Source organism: Lathamus discolor, chromosome Z, assembly GCF_037157495.1.
Source record: "Lathamus discolor isolate bLatDis1 chromosome Z, bLatDis1.hap1, whole genome shotgun sequence".
In the NCBI taxonomy this organism is placed as follows: domain Eukaryota; kingdom Metazoa; phylum Chordata; class Aves; order Psittaciformes; family Psittacidae; genus Lathamus; species Lathamus discolor.
This window is the reverse complement of record NC_088909.1, coordinates 81,927,508-81,952,069: the sequence shown is the minus strand read 5'-3', so window position 1 is coordinate 81,952,069 and position 24,562 is coordinate 81,927,508. Positions and strand designations below refer to the sequence as shown.

General features: G+C 39.0%; 1 protein-coding gene across 1 annotated transcript in view; it reads right to left on the bottom strand.

Moving 5' to 3' along the window:
* Positions 1-24,131, bottom strand: part of GLIS3 (GLIS family zinc finger 3) — a 144,606-nt gene extending 120,475 nt beyond the window's left edge. Inside the window, 2 exon segments of the mRNA XM_065663099.1 lie at positions 23,746-24,046; positions 24,048-24,131. Of these exon segments, the coding sequence (XP_065519171.1) occupies positions 23,746-24,046; positions 24,048-24,131 (385 nt within the window).
* Positions 24,132-24,562: the final 431 nt, after the last annotated feature.

The following is a 24,562-nucleotide window of genomic DNA, read 5'->3' as shown; positions in this document are numbered from 1 at the left end:
TGAAACCCTCTTTTAAGTGTGTTAAACTGTGGCTTCAAACAAGGCAGGGGTAAAAGGCAGAATTGAGTGAAGAAATTATACCCACTGTAGGAGAGGATCAGGTCCAAGATCATCTTAGGAACCTGAATGTGCACAAGCCTATGGGATCTGATGAAATTCCACAGGTCCTGAAGGAGCTGGCAAATGAAGTTGCTAAGCCATCATATTTGAAAAGTCAGGTGGTGTTCCCAACAACTGGAAAAAGGAAAATATAACCCCCATTTTCAATTTCAAATTCAAACCCCCATTTACTGTTGCAGCAAGCCCAGAGGAGGCCCACGAGGGTGATCAGGGGACTGGAGCACCTCCTGTATGAAGACAGGCTGAGAAAGTTGGGGCTGTTCAGCCTGGAGAACAGAAGCTGCATGGAGACCTCATAGCAGCCTTCCAGTACCTGAAGGGGGCCTATAGGGATGCTGGGGAGGGACTCTTCATCAGGGACTGTAGTGACAGGACAAGGGGTAACGGGTTAAAACTTTAAAAAGGGGAAGTTCTTTACTCTGAGGGTGGCGAGGCACTGGAACAGGTTGCCCAAAGAAGTGGTAAATGCTCTATCCTTGCCAGTGTTCAAGGCCAAGCTGGACAGAGCTTTGGCTAACATGGTCTATGGTGAGGCATCCCTGCCTGCAGCAGGGGGTTGTAATTTGGTGGTCTTAAGATCCTTTCCAACCCTAACCCCTCTATGATTCTATGAGCTGGAGAAGACTGGCAGTTGCCTCTATTACAGGATCAGCCAAAGTCTTTGCCTATTTGGGAATCTGAAATTCTTCACGTTGGTAACATCCCCTGAGCCCAAGTCTTTGATGTAAGACCTTGAGGCTTGCAGGTGGGCTTCACAAAAAAAAAAAAAAAAAAAAAAAAAAAAGAAAATAGGTCAAAACTACATTAGTTATGAGCAATTTTTGGACAGCATGCAATCTGGAATTTTTCAGGGTGCAAGTAAATTACTAAACTATGGCTCAATAAATATGTCAGATTATCATTTTTATCAAATATGATAGTTTCTCAACTAACCACACCACACAATAAACTACACTTTGCCTTTATTTCCTTAGAAAATACAATTTTAAAAAATCAAGGCTTTCTAGCTAGAGAAAAAATTCTGAAACTGAGATCCTAAAACCTCACTGGTTTTAACTATATTGTTACCATCTCATGATTTTCTTAACACTTAGAATTAGCAATGCCTTGTTAGTCAGAAATTTCCTCCAAAGCCTCTGGAATTGTCCACTCTGAACAGTGAGTTAGACCATTAACCTACTAGTATCAGCAATTCCCATGTCCTTAACTGTTCACAGAGACTCAATCTTTACAATCAAGAAAAATAATCTGGAGGAAATACACTAAACAGGATTATACGACCACGTTGTATTATGGGAAAATACTATGTATGCACTTTAAAATCTCTCCATGCTTTGAATCTTGGAAAGGCAGTTTTTCACTATCAGAGTGTACTCGGTAAATTAGCTAGCACTAATTTCCAGTGCTATTTGCTATTTATTCATTGTATGAAGTAATCAAGCATGTACTTTCAGCAACTCTATTGTGAGACAAAAGAGACTGACAAAGCACAATGAAAAACAATGTCTCCCTTCAAGTGGAACTAAGGTAAAAAATTATCCAGAACTGACTGGTGAAAACAATACCTCACAGGTGATTAACTTAGCTGGTTTAAAGCAGACAGCAATGAGATCACCGACTTCTATGGAACACTTTAACCACTAAATGTAAACAAATGAAATCAGTGGTCTAGTAATGACTAAACTAAGAATATATTATGAAACATCCTGGTTCAAGAAACTTCCAGGAGAAAACACACACTGTAAAACAAAGATTTTCAATTATATCTGTAGACATTTACAATATCATGTTAATTTTGAAACAGTTTTATTCATATTAGAAATGCCTCCCACTTATTAAAAAGCTACTCTGAAAGCTACTTTGTTTTCTTATTTTGCATAAAAAGAAGTTATCAGTTAACTACTGCACAGACCAGTAAATGTTTAACTGAATTAAAATATAAATGTTTTAGCTGCAATGGGTAACTCCTTATTTGTTATCAGTGACATCAGCTGACTTTGTTTTTGTCCTTGTTAGGATAATACAGAGTATTTGCTCTTCTACTGTAGAAAACATACAGCTTTTCATCTCTGGTTTATGCTACCACTACTCCACAGTCTTAGTTACTCATATGAGCTTCTGGTGAGTTTCTAACTACAAAACTTAACCTGACCATTTAGTTTGTATTTCTGAAAAAGTAATACAATGAGCAGGCTCCATATTCTTCTCAAATAACTGGCAAGAAACAAGAGAAACACTGCCAGTAATGTCATATATCACGCTATATTAACCCAATGTCAAATAATGCATAAGGCAGATGAAGAAACATACAAATACAGGCTAAGGAAGTTGGGGCTGTTCAGCGCGGAGAAGCGGAGCTGCATGGAGACCTCATAGTGGCCTTCCTGTATCTAAAGAGGGACTCTTCGTCAGGGACTGTAGTGATAGGACAAGGGGCAATGGGTTCAAACTTATAACAGGAGAAGTATATATATAACAATGAAGTTCTTTACTGTGAGGGTGGTGAGGCACTGGAACAGGTTGCCCAACGAAGTGGTAAATGGTCTATCCCTGGCAGTGTTCAAGGCCAGGTTGGACAGAGCCTTGGGCGACACAGTCTAATCTGAGGTGTCCCTCCTCATGCCAGGGGGTTGGAACTTAAGGTCCTTTCCAACCCTAACTATTCCATGATTCTATGATTCTATAATATCAGGTGGAAAAAAAAGTTTCATGTTTCAAATTTCAGTATTGGCCAGCTCCTCAAAATACTATTACAATACTGACAGAGAAAAAATTGTTATTACAGTCAAAATGGAAAAATACAGATACTTGAAAGAACAGAAAATAATTGTATTGGAATTAGAGATAAGACCTTCCATTTCCAGTGACATTGGGAAAATACTGTTTGACTAAAATGAACACAGAGCATACATCTGTATACGTGTGAGAGCACAGACTCTTATTTCAACTGACTTGCAAGTGGCATTACTTGAGGGGCAAAACAAAAAATAATATTGTTAAAACTTCCTCATACATTACGAATGGTAGGACTCAAATGAAATCTACAGGGAAACATGTTGCCCATTAAATGGTGTTGCATTCAACTGTGAAAAAAGTGTACCGATTCTGGCAGTGTTGATGGAATACTTCTTTGCTGATACCACCTGACTGCAATGCAAAACAGCAAGCAAAGGAAACACTTTAGAATAATAATTCTGTGTATTTCATAATACTTTATCTCCCACAGCTTCTAGTACTGTTCAATTTGCGCTGCACATCTATGCTTTTCTTCATGTTAGAAATACATACATGGCATTTTTTCCAGTAATTCCTACAGGTTTTTTCCCTCAATTGTAATTAAAAGATGTTCAGATCTGATAATTTCTGTTATTTCAACATCTTTAATCTTTCAGAAAATGCCACACAGAAGCTTTGTTATCTGTAACCGTAGGCACATGCAGATCCATTACTGAAAAGACTTCATGGTTCCATGTACCAAAGCAAGGCAGCACAGCAATGTACTCCCTGTTCACAGAATAATCTGTGATTTCTTGCTGTTCATTGGACTACTAACACAGGGACAGCCTTCCCTGTGCACATCTTACACTTGCTTCTCCTGTCAGCCCGGTTGCATGGGCAGTAAGTAACCTTGGGAAGAAAGATGCGGACTCTTTCCTTCATCCAGACCCCAGGCAAAGAGACGATAAGATCTTTTGTCTCCTTTACCCACCTAGACACAGGGATGCTAGCTTCATCCAACAGAGAACCAGGAGTAAGGGGACAGATTCTCAGCAGGGTTAGGTTGCCATAACTCCAATGATCTGTGACAACCCCCTGCTAGTAAAATCTGCCACCAGTTGTGCAGGAGTCCTGAGCAGAGGATAGAAGAGCAAAGAGGTTGCCTCCTACCCCCAGGATGAGCCAGGTCTCAGCCTTTGCACCATAACACATCAGTGCCAGACTGCATTGTATGTCATGATCCAGCAGGAGACACCTGTTCATCAAAAAAAAAAAACCCATGCAATAAAGGCTTTGTTCAGTGTTAAACTATAATCCCATATGAGGGTCTCTTTCTAAATCTTTACAGATAAGCCAAGGTATTTGACACCACTTTTCAGAAAAGGATCTTTCCTCCCTGAAGAAAGTCAAATGCTCAAGCATTCAGTGTTGCTTGTGCAAGCAGGAAAAAAGATTAAATGCCAACCTGTTGAATAGTGATACTAATTAAGAATAGGTGGCAAATGTTAACATGGAAAGAACTACAGAAACTGGCTCTTGCAGTATGCAAGCAGGAATGTGAGTAACTTACAATCATATTCAGTACGTTTTTGTTTCCCAGATAAAAGTCCACTGCTCAAGGATACTAAAGGGTAATTTTTACAACTGCTTTGTTCCTGAGATTCTGAGCAGTACAAACAAACAATTTTCTCTTTTTCCTTGAACTAAAACCAAAATACTGAAAATGCTTTTTCTACTGAAAGATAATATGAGTATGTTATCCTAGTTGTCAGTTTAACCAGGCAGAAATAACAAGCATAAAGCCCACATAACGTATGTATTCTAAGAGGATTTATGCTCAGTTAATTAGTTTAACTATTGCTTTCATGGTTCATTTAAAAGTTTCATGCTTCATTAAATTCCAGTATGTTTTATCACCTCAAAAAAACTTTTCAGTAAAAAACAAATGTCTTTTCAAGTTACAATCTTGTTAACTGATATATACATTTCAAGCATGTCTATCAAACACTATCAACAAATGAATTGCTACAGCAGCAGTATCTCAAAGCATTATGCAAATCTTATTCCAGACACAATGGAAAGGTTGTTGGTTTTTTGTTGGCTTGGTTTTGGTTTTTGGTTGGTTTTTTTTTTTTCCTGAAACAAAAGTCCCTTTCAAGAAAAAGAACTTGGTTTTGACACATGCTATTTTCATCATTTAAAATGTTCCCACACTGATCTCTGTTTGTTTCACCTTTACAACAATCAACTGAAACATACCTTTGATTCAGTAGCTGTGTCTGTTTTGTGAAAAGTCCTAAAGATGAGAAAGTCAGAAAGTCACATTCTTACGGAAGCATAAAGATCAATTAAACTAAGAGCTGCAAAGATATAGAGGCCAAAAGCCAAGTGCAACACATAAAACTAAACTTCTGTAGTTCAGAGAACATTTTTTCTACTATAAATGTTTACTTACTTATGCAGAGCATGCATTTTCTCAATTCAGGATAAAAGATTACCTGAGAGCACTTTAGAACACTTTCCAGATGTAGAAATTACTCCTTAAAAGTCCACCTGCATGATTACCACACATCTCTGGTAATATTTACCACTATCTTCATATGCAATCTTGTTGTATGAAACATATATAGTCAGTAAGGTGCATTGCACTAATAAAATGACAGCTGTTCTTGTTATTTAAGCTGACTTCTAGAGCAGGCTACTATCAACATTCTTCACATTATAATCTATTCAGATTTCTTAAAAGCTGAAATGTTATTACATCATGGTCCAAACAAAACCTTCCACTTGTCATTCCACCTTATTTCTTCAGGTCAATGACAGGCAAACCCTGGGAAAATGATAGAAACAACCACAAGTACTCAAAATCTGTATTGTCACTAGATGCTTCCACTCCTCTCAAGGCTTTAGATATTTTCCTTTCAACTTTTTTCTTTCATTACCCCAAGGCATGCTAATTAATTGGAATTTCCCAGGTCTTTTGTTGGTCTGACCAGAAAGAAAAGGCAAAAAAATACCCCAAAAAAACTCATTCTGTCTTGGTAAAGTGAGTCCATCTACCTTCCACAAAGACAGGGTAATAAGAGGGAGGATTAAGGCCACTTGAATAGCTTAGGCCAAGTAAAGACAACTCCAGCTCCTGCCCTTAGCCGTCATCCTTGCCAAAATTGGTTTATGGAGAATGACATTTTAACCACAGCTATTACTTTGTGAAGAAGAGGCTGCTGTGCTGGCAGGGTTTGGCATCCAAAGTTGGCTACTGAGTAAGGTCTGATGCAAAGACACAGGAAACCACACTGGCATACCAACGCAACGGTGTGTGTGCGTGTCTGCAAGGGCCGTCTGAAGGGCGGAAAGAAGAGTTCATGGACAAAGGTGTAAAAAGGGAAAACGTGTGCATGCTCTGCTGGGCTGAAATACCTTTGTTAAAGGGTGAAACCCACACAAATGTCTTGAAGGATGCTGAAATCTTTTTAAGAAGCTGGTTATCCTGTGTATCTCTCCTTTTTCCCCCTAAAAAAAAAAATAAAATCAAGTGATATCTATCTCTACATCAGTTTGACAGAGAATGTGATATACAGGTAAAAGAAAAATGTTCAAAACTGATTATGGGATTTTTGAGGACTTCACCCTATTGACTTTAAGTGAAGTTAAATTCCCAAGCACGTAAGTAATTTTTATGAAAAAAATTGGTCTTATGAGCTGTTTATGTAATTTTTCAAGCTTCTATCATATGCAGGTGTTCATGTACTCTTCTTCATACCATTTATGTGTGTTTCTTTCATATTCTGGTATGATTTTCATTAAATTGCAGGGATTCAATTCCCTGCAACTCAGGGATTGCAATTCCCTGACATTAATGTGAATTGGATATAAATCAGCATCTCTTACAGTCAGCTGTAGCTGTATTTCACTATCATCAAAACCCACACTCCATTTTACAGTTTGTAAAATTCTATGTTGAAAAAAACCATGTTTGCTTTTGAAGTACTTCTGATGTGCACTGCATGCTAAAGATACAAAACACGACACATTCCACTTCCAAAAGACTCCAGAAGATTAAAATAGCCCTCAGGAGAAGTTGAAGTGCTCGCAATTGAAGACAATAACCAGAATAATGATTATAGTATTTTTCCTCTTACATGACCAGCTCCTCTTCCTCATGCAATATTCAAGAATCAAGTCCGAACCTCCTTCTCCCCCACCCCTGTCAACAGGGGGAAGAAATAAGATGGAAAAGCTCCTCAGCCAAGATAATAACAGTTTAATAAGAAAAGCAAAAGCTGCACACAGAGGCAAAACAAAATAAGGAACGTACTCACTACTTCCCATCAGGAGACAGGTATCCAGCCACTTCCTGGACAGCAGGGCCTCAGTGTATTTAGTAGTTGCTCAGAAAGACAAATGCCAACACCACAAATGTCCCCGCATCCTCCTCCGTTCCCTCAGCGTGACTTCAAACAGCATGGAATAGCCCTTTGGGAAGTTTGTGTCTCCTCCCAGACTCTTGCTCATCCCAACCTACTGGCTTTTTTTTTTTTGTTGTGATGGTGAGGTGGTGGAAAGCCTTGACACTGTGCAAGTGGTGCTCACCAAGAGCCAAAACATTGGTGTGTTGTCATTTTTGTGTTATCAACGCCCTCTAGTAAAAAATGCTAAGCAGGGGACCACATGGGCTGCTATAAAGGTAACTCCAGCCAGCTGGACCAGAACTCTAGATGTGGAGGAAACACAAAGAAAAGTCCGGAGACTTCTCTGGGAGAGGCAAATGTGTGGGGAACCTGTTCACTGGTAGGGAGGGTAAGGGAGAGGAAGCCCTTCCCAGTGATGTCTGGACTTAGGCATCACTCCAGACTTTGAACTTACTTCTAAAAGCATCATCAGAGTCCATTTTGAAAAGAGGAATGATTCACCATTGTTTTAAAATCTTACTTTAAAAAACATGAGAAAAAGGAAAAATAAACATTTGATAGGTATTAAACATTCAGTTTCCTGTCCAAATAATGTAGTTGTAGGATTTAACAAGGCTTGCATTTTCAGGAAAGTCACTAGTTTTGTAACCTGTTTTTCAAACAACAGCAAGAACTTTGAATATGAATACTTTGAATAATTCTCTGAAGGTCAAATTCTGTTTCATTACACAACAGTTGTTGCCTTTTAAATCAGCAGGTGTTTGTTCAAAAAGATATTTCTGCCAGAGAAATCCAACCAAAGAGGAATCCCGAAGGCTCAGCCAAAATTGCAAACTGAGCTAAGTGTTGCAGGCACCACAGAGGTGATGCCATTTCCTCATGCACACCCTTTCCAGAAATTATGTTGGCTAAAGCACCACAGTTCCTTCACCTGCTCTTCTCAGGCCAATATGACTTGGTTGTACAGGAGGATTTACCTACCCAAGATGCCCTGAAAGAGACAGGCAGAGGAACAATAGCTCCTCTCTGTATAATCTGGGCAGTGGGACAAATGCAGTGGTGGCATGAAAAGCTGTGACATAAATTGCTCTTCCCCCATGACTGAGAGGAGGACACCAACCACAGCCTGCCCTTGCAGTTGCTCCAAGAGGACATCAGCTATGCACCAGGCTGTAAGGTGACAACCTATCTCATACAAGACAGGTAAAAGCTAGGAAGTGAGGGGAGAAGCCCAGAATAATAACTATCTCATAGGAATACGGATGGTCACAGAGAAATGTAAGCCAGCAAGTAAATTTTATATAAAACTTCCAACAATTGCTCAAAGACCCTCTCCTTAGGTCTGGCTTTACTTCCATATAAATGTACGAAAGTACTAGTTACATACATCAAGTAGGTATCTTTCCTTTTGTTAGCTCTTCCTGACTGGCCTCAGGATCAGAAAAGAAGCTTAGCAACCGAGACTGCCCTGTTCCTTCTGCCTAACATGCAAGACAACTCCTACCTAGTTTTCTAGGTAAAAAGTCCAAAAGCATATATCCTGAGACAGTTTCAACAGGCCTAACTGTTGGAAACACTAGAAATTTGTCAGCTAAAATGAAGCTGTAGGCTTTTTTACAATTCCATGTTACAAGTCAGGTGCTGAAATTTGAAAATCAGCAGCATTTCCTGCAATACTAAATAAAAATGTCTTAAATCCTACCCACATACTTTATATGAAGCAAAGTTTTGCTCCACTGAGTTACCTACTCAATAGACCTTTTAATTTCTGGTCCAAAATAGGTACTAGTCAGTTTCAGGTCTGATCTTTGCCTCATGTTAATAAAAGCAAAGTTTTCATAAAACTAGCTTTGAAAACAAGTTATTGGGTTGTTGTTTTAACCTCATTCCACAAGAATTGCAACACAATCATAGCCTCACATAACAAATATCTGCTATACTAACATATCTTTTTTTCTCTTTAGGTACTCTACCCGCGTACTACCAAGAATACATGTGAAACTAAATCATCACAGATAAGCATGTTTCACCACCTATTGTATACCTACATGAACAATAGTACAGCTATCCGTGTGCATTTAACTTTGCAAATTCCTAAATTAACAATTCATAAGAAGGCACCTATAAAGTCTGAAGTCTTCATTGCTACATTTTTATCTCCTTGTTTTCTACCCTTCTAATCTTGTAATGTTCTGAGTAGAGTGACACCATGTCTTTCCAAAAGGCTGCAGCCGAAGGGCAAGAAAAAACAAGTATTTCTAGAGTTTTCAATAGGCTAAAGTATGGTGTTTCATCGAACCTGCTATGCAATCTCTGTGATAGTTTGAAAGGGTACAATGTGATCAGCCAAATGGATGAATGCCCAACAGCTTGACCATGTGCAGTGAAGTAAATCTTCTGGAACAGGCTATCTCACATCAGTAAAGGTGTGTAAATTCTTAAGTAGTTATGGGACTGAACTATAGCTGTGATCAGAGCAAACCTATACAGTTTATTAACCTAAATAGCTAAATGACATTAATCTCAATAGCTACAACCAAGCTTTCTACATTAAAGAAACACAGACAGACACGCTTTGTTAGGATTGTAACTTACTCCCTGGTTTCTTGTTTGCAACCCTTACAAAATCATCTCTTTCTCCATGATTTTTCTAAAAGACAAAAAATCTTAGTCTAGCTATATCATACTAGGTAGTCACAAATGAAAAAACAGAATTATTATCACTATGTTTGAGTCTGGTTTAAAAAAGCCCTCGCAAAATTGAAAAGCATCTAATTTAAAAGACTCATTTTAGTGACCTGTGGGTGAAGAACTATTTAAACAATTCAGTTTGACTATTAATGAACTTATAGGTTAGCATATGGTGAAGGAATTCATGACAAGAGCAATCATGTGGAAAGAATCTGCTCACGAATATTTGTTCTTGTTTTGCAGAATTTTTTATTTTTTTTTAATCTAATCAATGTGGATTTGTTCTTTCTGATTTAACATACTACAAACTTTCTTAAGTGTGCACAGAGACTAAGGAATTCAGCATCTTTCTTGAACCAGAATCCCCTAACCTATAAAAAGAAACACAAAACGAAAGATTAACAGTTATTTTTTTGTTTGTTTGCACTGAATCCATGTCCTAATGTTTGATGTATGACTGCACAAAATAAGGTTAACTGCTGTAGCACTTGAGAACGTTTTTATTAGTCAAGAATGGGAATATATTTTTCTTGTAGTCTCAAACTCTCCTAATTCTGTTTCTAAACCAACACCTCTCAATAAAAGGCAATTTTTATAAACATTAAATGGGATAAAAAAAAATTGAGGATCACATTCAAAATATTCAGCACAGTAAAATATTAGGTCAAACCTGTATCTTTTCCCTGAAAATACATAGTTTCACACACATCTTTTTCTTGATGATTCTGCTGAGTTACTCATTACAGAAAGGAGTGATAGAAGGCATTGCATGCCCCAAATAGCATTAATGACTTGACATTTATTAACATTTTTCAGTCACAGAGCTGTTTATAAATGTACCCATGTACATTTTCTTTTCAAACTCAACTAAGAGGGACTGGCAAGGGTACTTTGAACTGACACTCGGTATTTGCCAGCTTACTCGGGCTCTTCCACTACTTGCTATCAAGAAGCAAAACATAAGGGGAATGTGTGAGTGGTCTTGGCGTAGTGAGCCACTTGTGTAAACAGAATGGGTCTAGACTCACCAGGGACATGCAGCCCTGGGGCACCTTACACCACTGTAGATATGCCACTGGTAAACAAAACAGGCTCAAAACTCGAGTCAAAAGAAAAACAGCTTTTTCCTTGGTTCTAGCTCTTGCAAGCAAACGTCAGCACTGTTCAGAATACTGTCTAGACTGAGAAAGCATATATGTTAAACCATCTGCAGACACTGGATAAATGTGAAACCTGCTTAAAAATGTGCTTCAGCTGCAAACCTTGTTTTGATGAGTTTATTCCTAATTACTTTACCTAAAAACTCAAAAGCTGGTATTCACAAAATCTTCTTTCCATTGTAGCTAACAATGAACTGATCGTTACACGTTTAAGAACTGAAAAAGCTGTGCAGACCTTTATACAGTTTTGCATGGTGCCAGCAATAGCAAAACAGATCATTTTGTTTCTATATACAATTATGCAAACTAATTATACGGCTAAATGTTTGCACAGTGCTTTAATGTTTTGGGGATTTTTTTTCCCCAAAAGTTGCTCATGTTTATCAGCTGTCATTGTAAGAAAACCAAGATCAGGGTGTCTCAGCTGCATTCTGCAATTGCTCTTGCAATGTTTCATTTTCTTGCCTGTTTCACTGCCTTTCCTTTACTCAGCTTCCATATAGAAACTGTCATCCCTTATCTCTGAAGGCTACAGAGGATCAGAGTGCAGTAACTCACGGCTAGAAATTTTGTTTTCAGCAGTCTGTCTTCCCCTTTCACATATGAGACCATAAGACAATCATAATTTGTATTACAGAGAAGCAAACATAAGACACAATTGGTACCCGACTACTTCAGTTATGCTCTTCTCAGTGTTTCAACCACAGGACGATAAACAGCTCAAGAAGACTGATGCCAGTGTTTGGTATAGACAAAGGCAGACAATAGTGAAGTAAAAATAAAGAAAATGAAGCACAGAAAAGAAAGCAAAGCAACACTGCATCTTCCTGGTGAAACCTGCGAACATTGAGGCACCATGCTTCCCCGTGTCTCCCTTGCGAAGTACAGCTTTGCAAAACTTCTCAAATAACCTGAATGTCATTTACACAGATTTGGGCCTTGGTGTTCCCTTTGGCGTGTAGCAGGGCAATTAGCAGAATTACATTGTGGTTTAAGTACACATGGGTACATACGCTTTGTTCTTCCTCCCGCAGGTATCCCTTCACATGCTATCAGCTCTGACATTCAAATGAATTTCAATCAGCATTGGTCTTATCAGAATTAAAAAGCAAAGTAATAAAGGAAATCTACATGAAAAAAAGCCCCACCACATATTACCTTGCTGTGCTCTCATGCAAGGACATTTTGATTATTCACAGCAGATGTTTCACACTGCAACTCTACCTGCTCTCTATCTATGTCTTTCTGTAGCTGCATGTAAAGCGTGTATTTTTAACACTAGCACTTCATTGTGAGCGCTGTCACAGTTGCTCTTCATCCCTTTACGAAGACACTGGAGACTGAGAGAGGATTTGAGCAGTGCTTTGAAAAATCTAAAAATAAAAGGCATGATGGGGAAATAACCAGACCACAATGAGGACAGGAGAATATAGACTGGAAGCAAAACCACAATCATCAAGAGACGGAAAGCAAGAGTTACACCCATCACTGCCCTCCACCATTTCATGGTACCTGTTAAAGGACCACCTTCCCAAAGGAGCTTCTGACATATGCTACCAGTTTGGAGAAATAACAACTCTTAACCTGTATCTTTACTGAGTTATTACGCCTGCCACAGGCACCAATTTAGAATGTGCTACTCTTCATCATTGCCAGGAATTCACCCTCTACATACAAGTACAGGGCTAATGCAAAGAATCATGTTGTAAAATTTTGAAGAGGGAAGAGGCTCAGCAGCATCCAGGAAATGTTTGTTAATATTTATAGACCAGGTATGTTTCAGACAAAAAGACACATACTGAAGGCGTATGACAGGTAATTGAGAAGTATGGCCGCAGACACTGTGCAGACATTAAGACACCTCTGTAATTTCAGCTGTAAATTTTCTGTACAGTAATAGCAGCAGATTTTGGCAGTGACCCAGATTAGCAGTGACTCAGAGGAATTGCTAGTGAGAAAGCAGCAAAACTGGAGATCAGGGAAAGAAATGGCAGTTTTCCACAAAAGCTAACAGACATGAATACAATACAGATATGTCTTTAACAAAAAAAAAACAACAAACTTTGGCATAATGTCCTACTGCAATACAAAAGCCAGTTCACTGTTTCTTTGCATTGGTGATGAGAGTATTACCAGAAGCAAACAGCAGAAATCACTGGCCAGTACTTTTCTGGTCACAAGTTAGACAGCTACACTATTTGATTCACTTGTACATAAGAATAAAGTAGGTTTGCATCTCATATTTTGAATTTGTGTTGCATTAGTCACGAGCATATAAATTTAGGATGTGTACATATCTATGTAAACAGATAATAAGCAGAAATACTGTAAAGAATTAGAATACTGACCAGAGAAATGGACGAAAACTGCTGAGGATCACACCCTAAATTTTATCATACTGCATTAGGAGCAGCAATTCAGTTATTTTAATGAAGTCATCTGAACTTCACATTGCAACCTTTGCAACCAAGTATTAGGTATAAACAACTGAAAATACTGATACTCATTTTTTTCTTAGAAATATATAAAACAGTATTTGAAAAATGCTTGCAGTTGGAAAAATCAGGTGTTTTGCCAGTCTTCCACATCTTTTTATTTAACAGCTTGTTTTTCCTGTTCTAAAGTAATGCAGGGTTTTAGAAAAAAGACACTCCTCAGTCCACTTTCCTACTACCATAGTTGAGTGTGCACATCTTCTACAGGATGCACACAAAGGAGTGTCCTAAGGAGTGTCCTTTCCATCTCCTGGGAGGAAGATCTGTGTATTTTGTTTTAGGTTTGAAGAGAATACTTCAGCCAATTGCCCTCAAAAAAAGAAAAGAAAACAAAACAAAACAAAAAAACAACAACAACAAAAAAAAACCACCCACCAGAAAAACGCATTCTTATTTTTTCCAATTTAAATGTCAATGCACAATGATAAGAAAATCCATAATTCTAAATAGGTCCTTCAAACTACATAATATTCAGACCCAATCTATGAAAATGGATTTACAAACCAACACAAGAACTGAGCCCAATATTAATCATATAAGTTTAGGGTTGGAAAGGACCTTAAGATCAAGTTCCAACCTCCCTGCCATGGGCAGGGACACCTCACACTAAATCATGTCACCCAAGGCTCTCTCCAACCTGGCCTTGAGCACTGCCAGGCATGGAGCATTCACAACTTCCTTGGGCAACCCATTCCAGTGCCTCAAAACCCTTAAAGAGTTTCTTCCTTATACTGGGGAAGATCAGATTGGATATAAGTTTCAACCCATTACCCCTTGTCCTGTCACTACAGTCCCTGACGAAGAGTCCCTCCCCAGCATCCTTGTAGGCCCCCTTCAGATACTGGAAGGCTGCTATTAGGTCCCCACGCAGCCTTCTCTTCTCCAGGCTGAACAGCCCCAAATTACTCAGCCTGTCTTCATACGGGAGGTGCTCCCATCCCCTGGTCATCCTCGTGGCCCTGCTCTGGACTTGTTCCAACAGCTCCTTGTCCTTTTTATGCTGAGGACACCAGAACAGCATGTGTACTTATAACGAACAAAACTGCATAAGCACTTGCTAAACTTGGACAAAGAGCAGTATCAATAACAGAATTATACCTGGACTTGAATTAAGATTCGAATTCCAAAAACAGATTAGGAGATCAAAATTCCACCAAGAGCCACCCTAACTAAAGACATTTCTGCTGAAACTGAAGTAGTACCACTTTACTATCAAACAAAAATCACTGGTAAATTTACAGCAGTCAGTAGTGAGTATTTTGTCATAATTCTATTTACATAACAAGCTTATCATGAAGGATATAAAGTAAAAAACACTCTTGGCTCTTGCAGCTCATATTACGACAGCTTAAAAGACTACAGTAAACATTTCATAGCAGTACATTTGTTGTGGCACCTTACAGTTAGTATCCCATTTAAAATTTGTTCAAGAGAGAATAATGCCTGTATTTACTTAGTCACTATAGACACTTATATCACACCCATCACTATGTATTATATTTTTATCACTGTCATTATGACTTGCATTACAATAATGCCCAGAAGCTGCAGTAGGCTGCAGATTGTGCCTGTCACTGGGTAAATATAAAATACATAAATTCTTCACCATGAACCCAAACAGAGAAGAGAGACAAATGGGAAGAATGAAAACAGGTGGAGACAGAGCTAAAATAGGACACAACAGTGCAACCAGACAGTCTAGGTTATTCCTGCTTCAGGTAAAGGCAACCCACCCGTGGGATTGCTTTTGCTCAGGGACCCAGATATACTTGGTGGGTAATGCGGGAAGATATGGGAAGTCCAATGTGTACCTCAAGGTGATTTGGTTTTAGGAGAAAACAGCCAATGAACTGAATTATATTCTATTGCCTGCTATGTAGCACTTTTATAGCCCACCAACCAGATGTCTTCATGTCACCAGTGGCTGGCCCTGACTTCCCTCCGACCATCATCCCAACAACAAATGAACTTTGACAAAACCAGATGAGCTCAGCAGTAACCAGATGAGTTCCATGTTGTCATCAGCAGGCAACAGTCCAGCACTGCACACCGTCTGTCCTGCTCTGAAAGACTGTTACAAGAGATGGAGCCCGACATCACGCACCAGATGAACTCAGCAGCTTTATAGGGACTGGTCCATGCATTAAGGAATGATATCTCTCTCTCTTTGTGTGTGTGTGTATATATATATATATATATGCATATATGTATGTACACATGAGACAAGAGTGATGGTATATTGAAAAATGTGGGATCTGACCATGACATGAATGGTATGGAATAAGAGGTGGATACTGTCCTGGGTTCAGCAGTCATTTTTCTCATTAGTAGCTGGTGCAGCGCTGTGTTTTTGACTTCCAGCCTGGGAACAGCGCTGATAACACCGATGTTTTCAGTTGTTGCTCAGTAACGTTTACTCCAACCAAGGACTTTGTGAGCCTCATGCTCTGCCAGGGAGGAGGGAAAGCCCGGAGGAAGCAGAGACAGGACACCTGGCCCAAACTAGCCAAAGAGGTATTCCATACCACAGCACATTGTGCCCAGTATATAAACTGGGGGCAGTAAACCCAGAAGGGCTAGATCGCTGCTCAGGTCAGGCTGGGTATCAATCAGTGAGTGCTCAGTGGTTGTATTCTCTTCTGTTGTTATTTCCCTTAACATTATTATTACTGATGGCAGCAGCAGTGGTTTGTGTTATACCTTATTTACTGGGCTGTTCTTACCTCAACCCGTGGGAGTTACTTTCTTTTGATTCTCCTCCCCACCCCTCCAGGAGCAGGGGGAAGAAGAAAAGGGAAGTGAGCAAGTGCCTGCACGGTTCTGAGTTACCGGCTGGTCTTTCAATAAGCTCCAGCAGCAAGTACCACAACAAAGACCAGAACAACATTCTGCCATGCTTACGTGAATACCGAGTTTTGACAGTAAAATCAATTGAGCCATGTTTTCACATCTGCATCTCTGCATTCCTTGCCCAGTGCACCTTCTGCTGCACCCAATATACACTGAGCTGGTATCTCAAGTCTGCTGTAAAGATGGCATGCACTTTTACAACTAGCCATGAAGGACATGCTCCACTAATTCTAGTATAAAGTGTGATACTTGCAAACCCTTCACTGGTCTAAGGCAAAATTTACCCTTGGAGAAATAAATGGTACAGAAACAGATACAAAAGAACATGTGCAGGCTACTTGTAATCCTGTTAGAAACAGGACAAATAGGTACATTTTAAAACAGGTTTTTGGTCCAGCTGCCATGGTTTAAGCCCAGCAGCTGAACCCAAGACACCAACCTAAGCCAAAATTCAAACACGTAAGCATGGTCTTTCAAAAAAAAATCATATGAGTTTCCCTAGCTTCCTTGAAGTCAGAGAAAACTAATTATCAAATTCAGCTTCAGAAAGATCAGCCATAAGTAGAATAGAAAAGAAAAAAAATAATTGGTGCAGACACTTCCCATTTTCGTTTATAGAGGAATTACTGAATCACAGAATCACAGCATATCTGAAGTTTGGAAGGGGCCCATAAAGATCACTGAGTCCAACTCCCTGCTCCTCACAGGACTATTCCATGTATTTATAACTGTGCAAGACCATGAAAGTAAATGAAGACCATTTTTGCCCTTTATGTATAGAGTAGATACCAGAAAAGAAGCTTTACTTCTTGTTGTCTTCTGTCTGTGAGGGGTAAGAGAGCACCTGAAACAAAGCAAGGAGTTGGTGTGCTTCCTGTTCACCATCATCAAACATGTCTGCAGCGGTGGGGACCAAATAAAAGAATGTATCACCATGGTGAATATCATGTTATAGCACTGCTAGGAAAGGCAAAATAGTTTAAGAAGAACACAGGAGTAATATGCAAAAGAGCCAAACTCATCTGCAGTTCAGTATTTGCACACATCTACACCCAACTGTGCCCTTTGGCCCCCTGTTATTTTTTGTAAAGGCACAACCAACCTATTTTCTCTCTCTAGGTACACACGTAGAAATTAATTTTGTGTTTGGTGTCAATAAACTGCACTTCAGGTGGAGATCTCAAAGCACTGTATAAACGTAAAAATGACTTATCCAAAATTTGCAAATGAAGAGAATAGAGGCAAAGCAAATTCATGACTAAATACTCAAATCTTACTTCACTCAGAAGGAGAGGTGGCTTCAATTAAGTTTTTAAGAATTTTCAGGTACAAAACATCCAGAAATTTCATATTTCAACTGGGTTCTTATCCCAAATATCCTCTATAAAAAGGGGGGTGAAACATGCACCTCTCTATATGAAAACAGATTTTGTTAGTGCCACCTCCTGGTGATGTAATAAAATTTAAAAAACCATGCACTCAAACAAAATAAAATGAAAATACAGTATTTTGGCTTGTTCTGGTTTGCTTATTTATGATGGTTTGACCCAAGGCATCAGATTTTCCTGAAGGAGGATACAAAACTCATTAGCCATTTTTAGGATGACTTTTAGGATGCATAAGCATCCTTTAATCTTTAATCCATCTGCCTTGATTTCATCCTTTGGGAATTTTGCTGGGGAAGACATTCAAAGGCATACTGAGATCTTCACCAGAGGTCGTCCATGAGGTCATGAGCTTGGTATAGCCTCCATCACCCAGCTTGTCCATGGTTTCTTTGAACCCTTCCAGCTGGAGATACTATTGACAACAACAGGCTGTCATCATGGTGAAAACAGGCATCATAAAGTTATTGGTAAATATACCCCACCACCTTCAACTGATTTGCCTCAGTCTGAAAAAATAACATTTGGTCTAAGAGAATCGTAAAATATGAGCTTTACTTAAAACTGCTCCTTTGCTATACTGTCTTTAGATGTCCTTAGATATCCTTCAGATAGCTGCAGTTCATTTTCAAGCTCACTGTCCACACCCACAAATCAGAGGATAAAGGTATGAGTCCTGGTACAAGAGAAGTTAAATTACACTCTTAGCACACAATGTTAAGTGATGGCAAAATGCCTAATACTCTTGAGGGATTTTACAGTTCCTGTGTAAAGTAGATCCCTTTTGGCATTAAGCCTAACACTATTCAGGGAATTTTTGTAAGTTGCCTGGGGCCTTTATAGTACATAGTCCAACATGTATTTTTGTATCACCAGCTATTTTTGTTCTTTTAAACATTTTGTTCTTAAACAAAATTCTGAATGCTTAAGATAAAGACTCTAAAACTACAGAGTCAAAGTCAATGTAAATCACAGCCTTCCATCATTTGTGTTCAACAGCTGAACATCATTTATGATAGACAGGAAAAAAAGCCAAAATGTTCAGACAGAGAGGGGGGAGGGGAAATAAAGAAAATAATTAAAAAAAAAAAAAAAAAAAAAAGCCACGCCACCAAACCTGAAATAAGCATTCCAAAGGAATATCTTGCAACAAGAACTTATGTACCATCTTTTACATAAAAATGAAGTAAACTTCTTGTACATTCTATGAGAAGCATAGCAAGAACCACAGTGAAACTTCTCAAACCTGACCAGGATTGCTGGTCATTCAGCCCCTAAAATTAATTGCAGAATTAAAGATGGGGAGTCTCATGTTCTCAGCTCTGCCCTTTAGGAAGTCCTAGACCAATCAGAAGAATCCACCAAGACCCATACCTACTGTCTTCAAAATGGATTTCCCCAACAAGTGCCAGAGCCACAATGATTTCCTTGCTTTGACGGATCCTGTGCTGTTTTTCAAGAATACTAAGGCCACTGAAGCATACGCAAAGCTGGAATATGTGTCATGCTGGATAAAACTAAGATCATTGTCACTTAATCGCTTTGCTGTACCTAAACATCGTCAATAACCAGGCTTTAAGACTGCTGACAATTGATTATAGAAAACAACTGAAAAAGAAATTGAGTCTTGAGTTAAACTTTCTGTGTAAGAACTGCATGGAATACTGATGAACATCTTTTTTCAGAGTGTGCCAACTGACACAGAAACCCAACAGCACTAGAGAGCAAAGTAAGTATATTAAAGAGATTTCAAGTGTGGCTCAAGTTGCTTACTGATTAACACTTCTACACATAACACCCCTCACAGACCTGTGCAGTTATTGTTCAAAAGTGAAACACGGCTCTTTTGGCAACTAGAAACAAAATGATTCTCCCTGACCGAGTTCACAGTTCTCACACAGCTTAGCAGCACTGGAGCTGCTGCTCCTCCCAGAGCCTCTGTGGAAAAAAAAAATAATAAACCTAATAAACCCCAATCCCAAGACTTAATGCCTGTCAACTACTTCCAGGATAAGGAAGAGCCTTAATGGTCTCCGACAGGAAATATGCCCATCTTACACATGAACGTTAAGTAACTGATTCATTTTACCAGAAAAAATTTACAGTCACATTTGCAAGAAAATAGGAAATAAAATGTGCAATGACTTTTCACTGCACAAGAAACAAGTTTAACACCGCAGAAAGCACTGAAATGGAAGATGACTGCTGTCTTTTCAATAACCCTGGAAAGGAGAACAAAAGGCATCCATGTCTACCTGTACAAGTTTCTGCATTTCTTGCTAACAAATGCCCAATTTGCACCTAGATATTCATTAATAAGAGCCCCATTCCAAGTATTTTCATGTCAACTCTTCACAACTGTATCATTGTCTTAGTCACGGACCCACATGTTAACTACACTGGTTTTAGTAGAGCAGTCAGGGTGGAAAAAAACACCAGACTGGTATCTCAGGCTTGAACTCACTAAGTATGCAGTCTTACCAGATGGGAAGGAGAACGGGGGATACAAGGAGATGGCTACAGCTCTCATGACTGAGAGCTGCTCACAACTTCTAGAAAGTCTTGGCACACATACCAGCTGAAAGCACGGTCACAATAAGGAACACCAAAAGCCAGGCTGACAGGCTGCCTCTCTCCTCCCCAGTGTCCCTTTTGGACCTCTCCACCAGGTTATGAGCACAGCAGCTGGAGGTGCAATAGCTACACCACCTCCACCATCAGCACCTCAGCATGGAATTTCAGTCACAGTAGAAATTCTTCATCCATCAAATCCAAGCTGCTTTAAGACTATAATATATTGTCTTACAGGACAGGTAACCCCCCTCCTAAACTTTGAATGAATTGCCATAAGCATCTTCAGATGATCAAAGAGATTCAGACCAAAGATCCAACTCCACCAGCAGTACCTACTCCCACAGCCATCTTCCACAACTACCTACACTAGAAAGTAGTTGCTTATTTGGTAGATAATTATTTATCTTTAATTCCTTTTGATGGACTTCAAAAACATGTTTTCATTCACTGAGTAAAAGACACTAGAACAGGTGTTAAACACATTAGTCCTTTCAGAAAATATGTGTAGTTTTCAGAAAGATTTAGGATTTTTATCACTACATGAGACATGAGAACACTCAGGATATGCCTGAACAGTCCAGCTCACACTCACAAGTCCATTGTCTGCACAGAGGAATAAGTAAGACAAGTGATGAGAACAGCTACTATTTTTTGTAGAAAACAAAATACTATTCAGATGTGTATAAAGTGCAGATATATTGGTAATAAATCCTTGAACACATAACTTTTGGACATCGCTACACTTAGATCACAGTTCTGATTTGAACTTACATTTAAACACCTTTTTTTTTAAATAGCTTCCCAATAGAATACTCAGTAGAAAGCTGGATTTTTAAAATTGTATTATTTTTCATTAGAAGACTCCTCACAAAAAGTCTGCATTGACGAGAGAAGTTGAAGATCAGTGCTGTCCAGGTTATGGTCTTGTCTTCCTTTACTGTTCTCACCCTCTTCCCCTTTCTGCTCATTCCTGCCCCATGTCTCTAGCTCACTTTTACCTCAGCAGATACTGTCAGTAAAACAGCAAAATGTGCTTCAGGTTTTCATCATGCACAGAAGTGCAAGAGTTTCTATTAATGTGACTTGGGTGGTACCCTTTCTAAAAATCATCTCCTTCCAAACTTTGTAACATTATACAAGATAAAAAACAGTCTTCATGCAAAGCAGCAACACCACTGTTCTCCTTTGTGCACTCTGCACCACCTCTGTAAAAAACAAAGTACACAATTGGATTGCCCCACAATATTATACTATTTCCTCCATCCCAAACTGAAACTCCTGTTTGTTGGGGGTTTTTTTTAAACTGTTTTATCCATTATTGAAAGAATGCGGGGAAACTATTCCAAAACCGCCAAGACATTTTATTGTATATCTTGCTACACCTGCTATCCAATGTTTCAAAAAAGACAAAAAAAAAAAAGACAAAACCAACTCTGAATAATGCAAACATCTGTAACTGATACTCAGACAACTGTAAAAGGAAAACTACTGCTTTCTAGAGATGAAGGTTTAACTAAATTAAGTACCTACCAAAAGACATTTCCCCCCAGGTACCCACCACTAGGAAAGGGCAAAATATGAAATCTGCACAAGCATAAACTACATGAATAGTTTTATAAAGTTTAAAGTCTTATTTGTGTACATGCATGCTTTACACAGCACAGCAAGTTAAAAATTTATCTGGATATGACCAAGTGAATGAGAGACTTAGCTATTCCATAGTAGGTATGTTCCCACATGCATAATCTTCAACTCTGTAAGTGGTCCTGCTAATAAAAACAACTTTAAAATATGATGAATTACTAATCTAAATCCACAGAAACACAAATCTCAAGTCCTGAAATCTACAGTATCTTGTCTAACCATCACTGTTTATACATAAACTTCCCTAATGTCAGCCCTTCAGCTGAATTCTCTACCACTGTCCAAAAAAATACCAGACTATCTGTGAGAGCTAAGGGCCAAGAAGGAAAGATAGAAATGACAGCAGGTAGGAACAGAACAGCCAGGCACAGAAGATCAAAAACCCCAAATCAAGGACATAAAACTTGGTGATGCTCTGTTCACCCTGTGGTAATGCTCTGCAACACATACTGCAGGTGGATTAGCTGTTATGTAGAGTGATTTCGTATATCCCAGCATGGATTCCCTGCTTTTAGACGTGTAATTTTGAAGACAGCAGGAATCAGGCTCTATCTGTAGTGAGGGATAGAAAGCTCTCATATGCTCTGAATTACACTCGCAACTACGACAGAAACAATTACCAGATGGTGATCTCAGAGGTCGCTCAATGAATATGTATATGTATTACCCCTGGTCTGACTCAGCAGAGCACTCAAGCATGCAGTTAACTTTCAACTTGTTCTAAATGATGCTGGTTTCAAGTCTGCAAGCGTTTCTGAAGAGGGAGGGACTTTGTAACAGTTTTCAAAGGTAAGTAGTGAAGAAAAACAGAAAACTGAGAGAAGCAACAGACTTGTAATAAAATGGGAAATGTCTCCCTTCCTGCACTTTCACTCGAATTATCAACCCAAGCTTTTCTTGGTATTGTAAATTATTTAGTTCTTTTCTATAAACTAAATTCTCATGTCTATGTGCATTCAGTTTCAAAAGTATTATACCAAAACTCCACCAGAAGAGTATCCCCATCTCCAGCATGACCAGAGCCAAGAAGTGCTGAAAACTTAGAAGTTCTGTATTGACTTCAAAAACCCAAGAGCACACAGTCAAGTATTTTTTTCATTTGATGCATAAGCAATTACCCACAGAGGGCAAATCTCCAAATTTTGTGAGGGTTTTGCATCATTATTTTCTACAGCATGAACAGCGGTTCCTAAACCTGGATTGCAAGTCTATGGTCAAGACATGCTCCAAAGTGCTTTACAGCTTGTCCAGCCTAAGCACACTGTAAAGCACGACTACATTGCTGCTTTCATCAGTAAGCAACTGTTAGTCACCAGTGGAAAGCTGTGTTCATGAATGCAAGAAGGAGCATTTCTGACAGCACTCACAAAATTCTGCTGCCACAGAACATAAAATGAATACCTGGTTTTGTTGAGTCAAGAGATTAGGTTAGCAAAGCAAACTACACTCCATAAGGAATCTTAGGACAGCTCAGGCATTCTGAGCAACTGCTGTGTAATATAAAGCCCCTGAGAATAACTGAACTATGAATTACTTTTATGGAAAATAGCAAAGCATTTTGTTTCAGCATCTCTTCCTTTATAGTAAAAGAGTGGTAAAGAAGAGACTGGATTCCATCTCCTAAAACCGTACACTTGGGTATATGAGAGTGGAGAAAAAATGCTATTCCTAATAGCAATAGAAGAAGGAGTCCTGCCTTCACCTGTGCATGGGGAAAATGCATTTCCAAATTCTTGCTGTTCTGGCTTTAGAGACTGTGGGGCTGGCAGTCCTGGGGGCTGTGGGACTTGTAATACAGGCTTCCTATCAGTAACCACTTGTTTCCTAGGACTTAGAGCAGGAAGGTGAATAGTACTGTCAATGATGTTGCTCTGAGGAGCTACCCCTCCTCCAAAGGGCATCTTTAAGTGTAGGCTGGCAGACAAGTTTCCAATAGTTGGGATTGGGGTGCTGCTGTTTGAAGATGGGCAGGGAGCTCCTGCATGAACTTTGATAGGGTGGAATCTGCTGTCCACTGATCATTCTAGACCTATGAGGAATACCTGTTGTCTGATGATTCATAGTGCATGACCTCCCATTCATTTTTAAGAAGTTAGTGTAATCAAAGTGGTTTTTACAGATCCACAGCTATGACTGACATCAATCCAAAGTCAGTAAGTAACCCACTGTGTATTATGCCTGTTTAAAAAAAATACATAAATGAAAAGAATGGATATTGTAGTAAATAATAAATGAAAGAGGACTGCATATGACTGTTAGCTTTGTGAAATTACTGGTTACAAGAAAAAAAATCACAAGCAGTATATGGTCTGTCAGGGAGAAAGAACAAAGCCAAGCAATGACTTAGAGCTTTATCATGGAGAAAACCTGCCTCTTCAAAAACTAAAGTTTGCAATAGGATCAGCTGCCTTCACATTAGCTAAATCAGCCATGAAATTAAGTGAATGCTGACCAAGTGAAGAAGGCAGCCAGGAGTGGAAAGACTGATAGGATGTTGCCACTAGGATGAACAC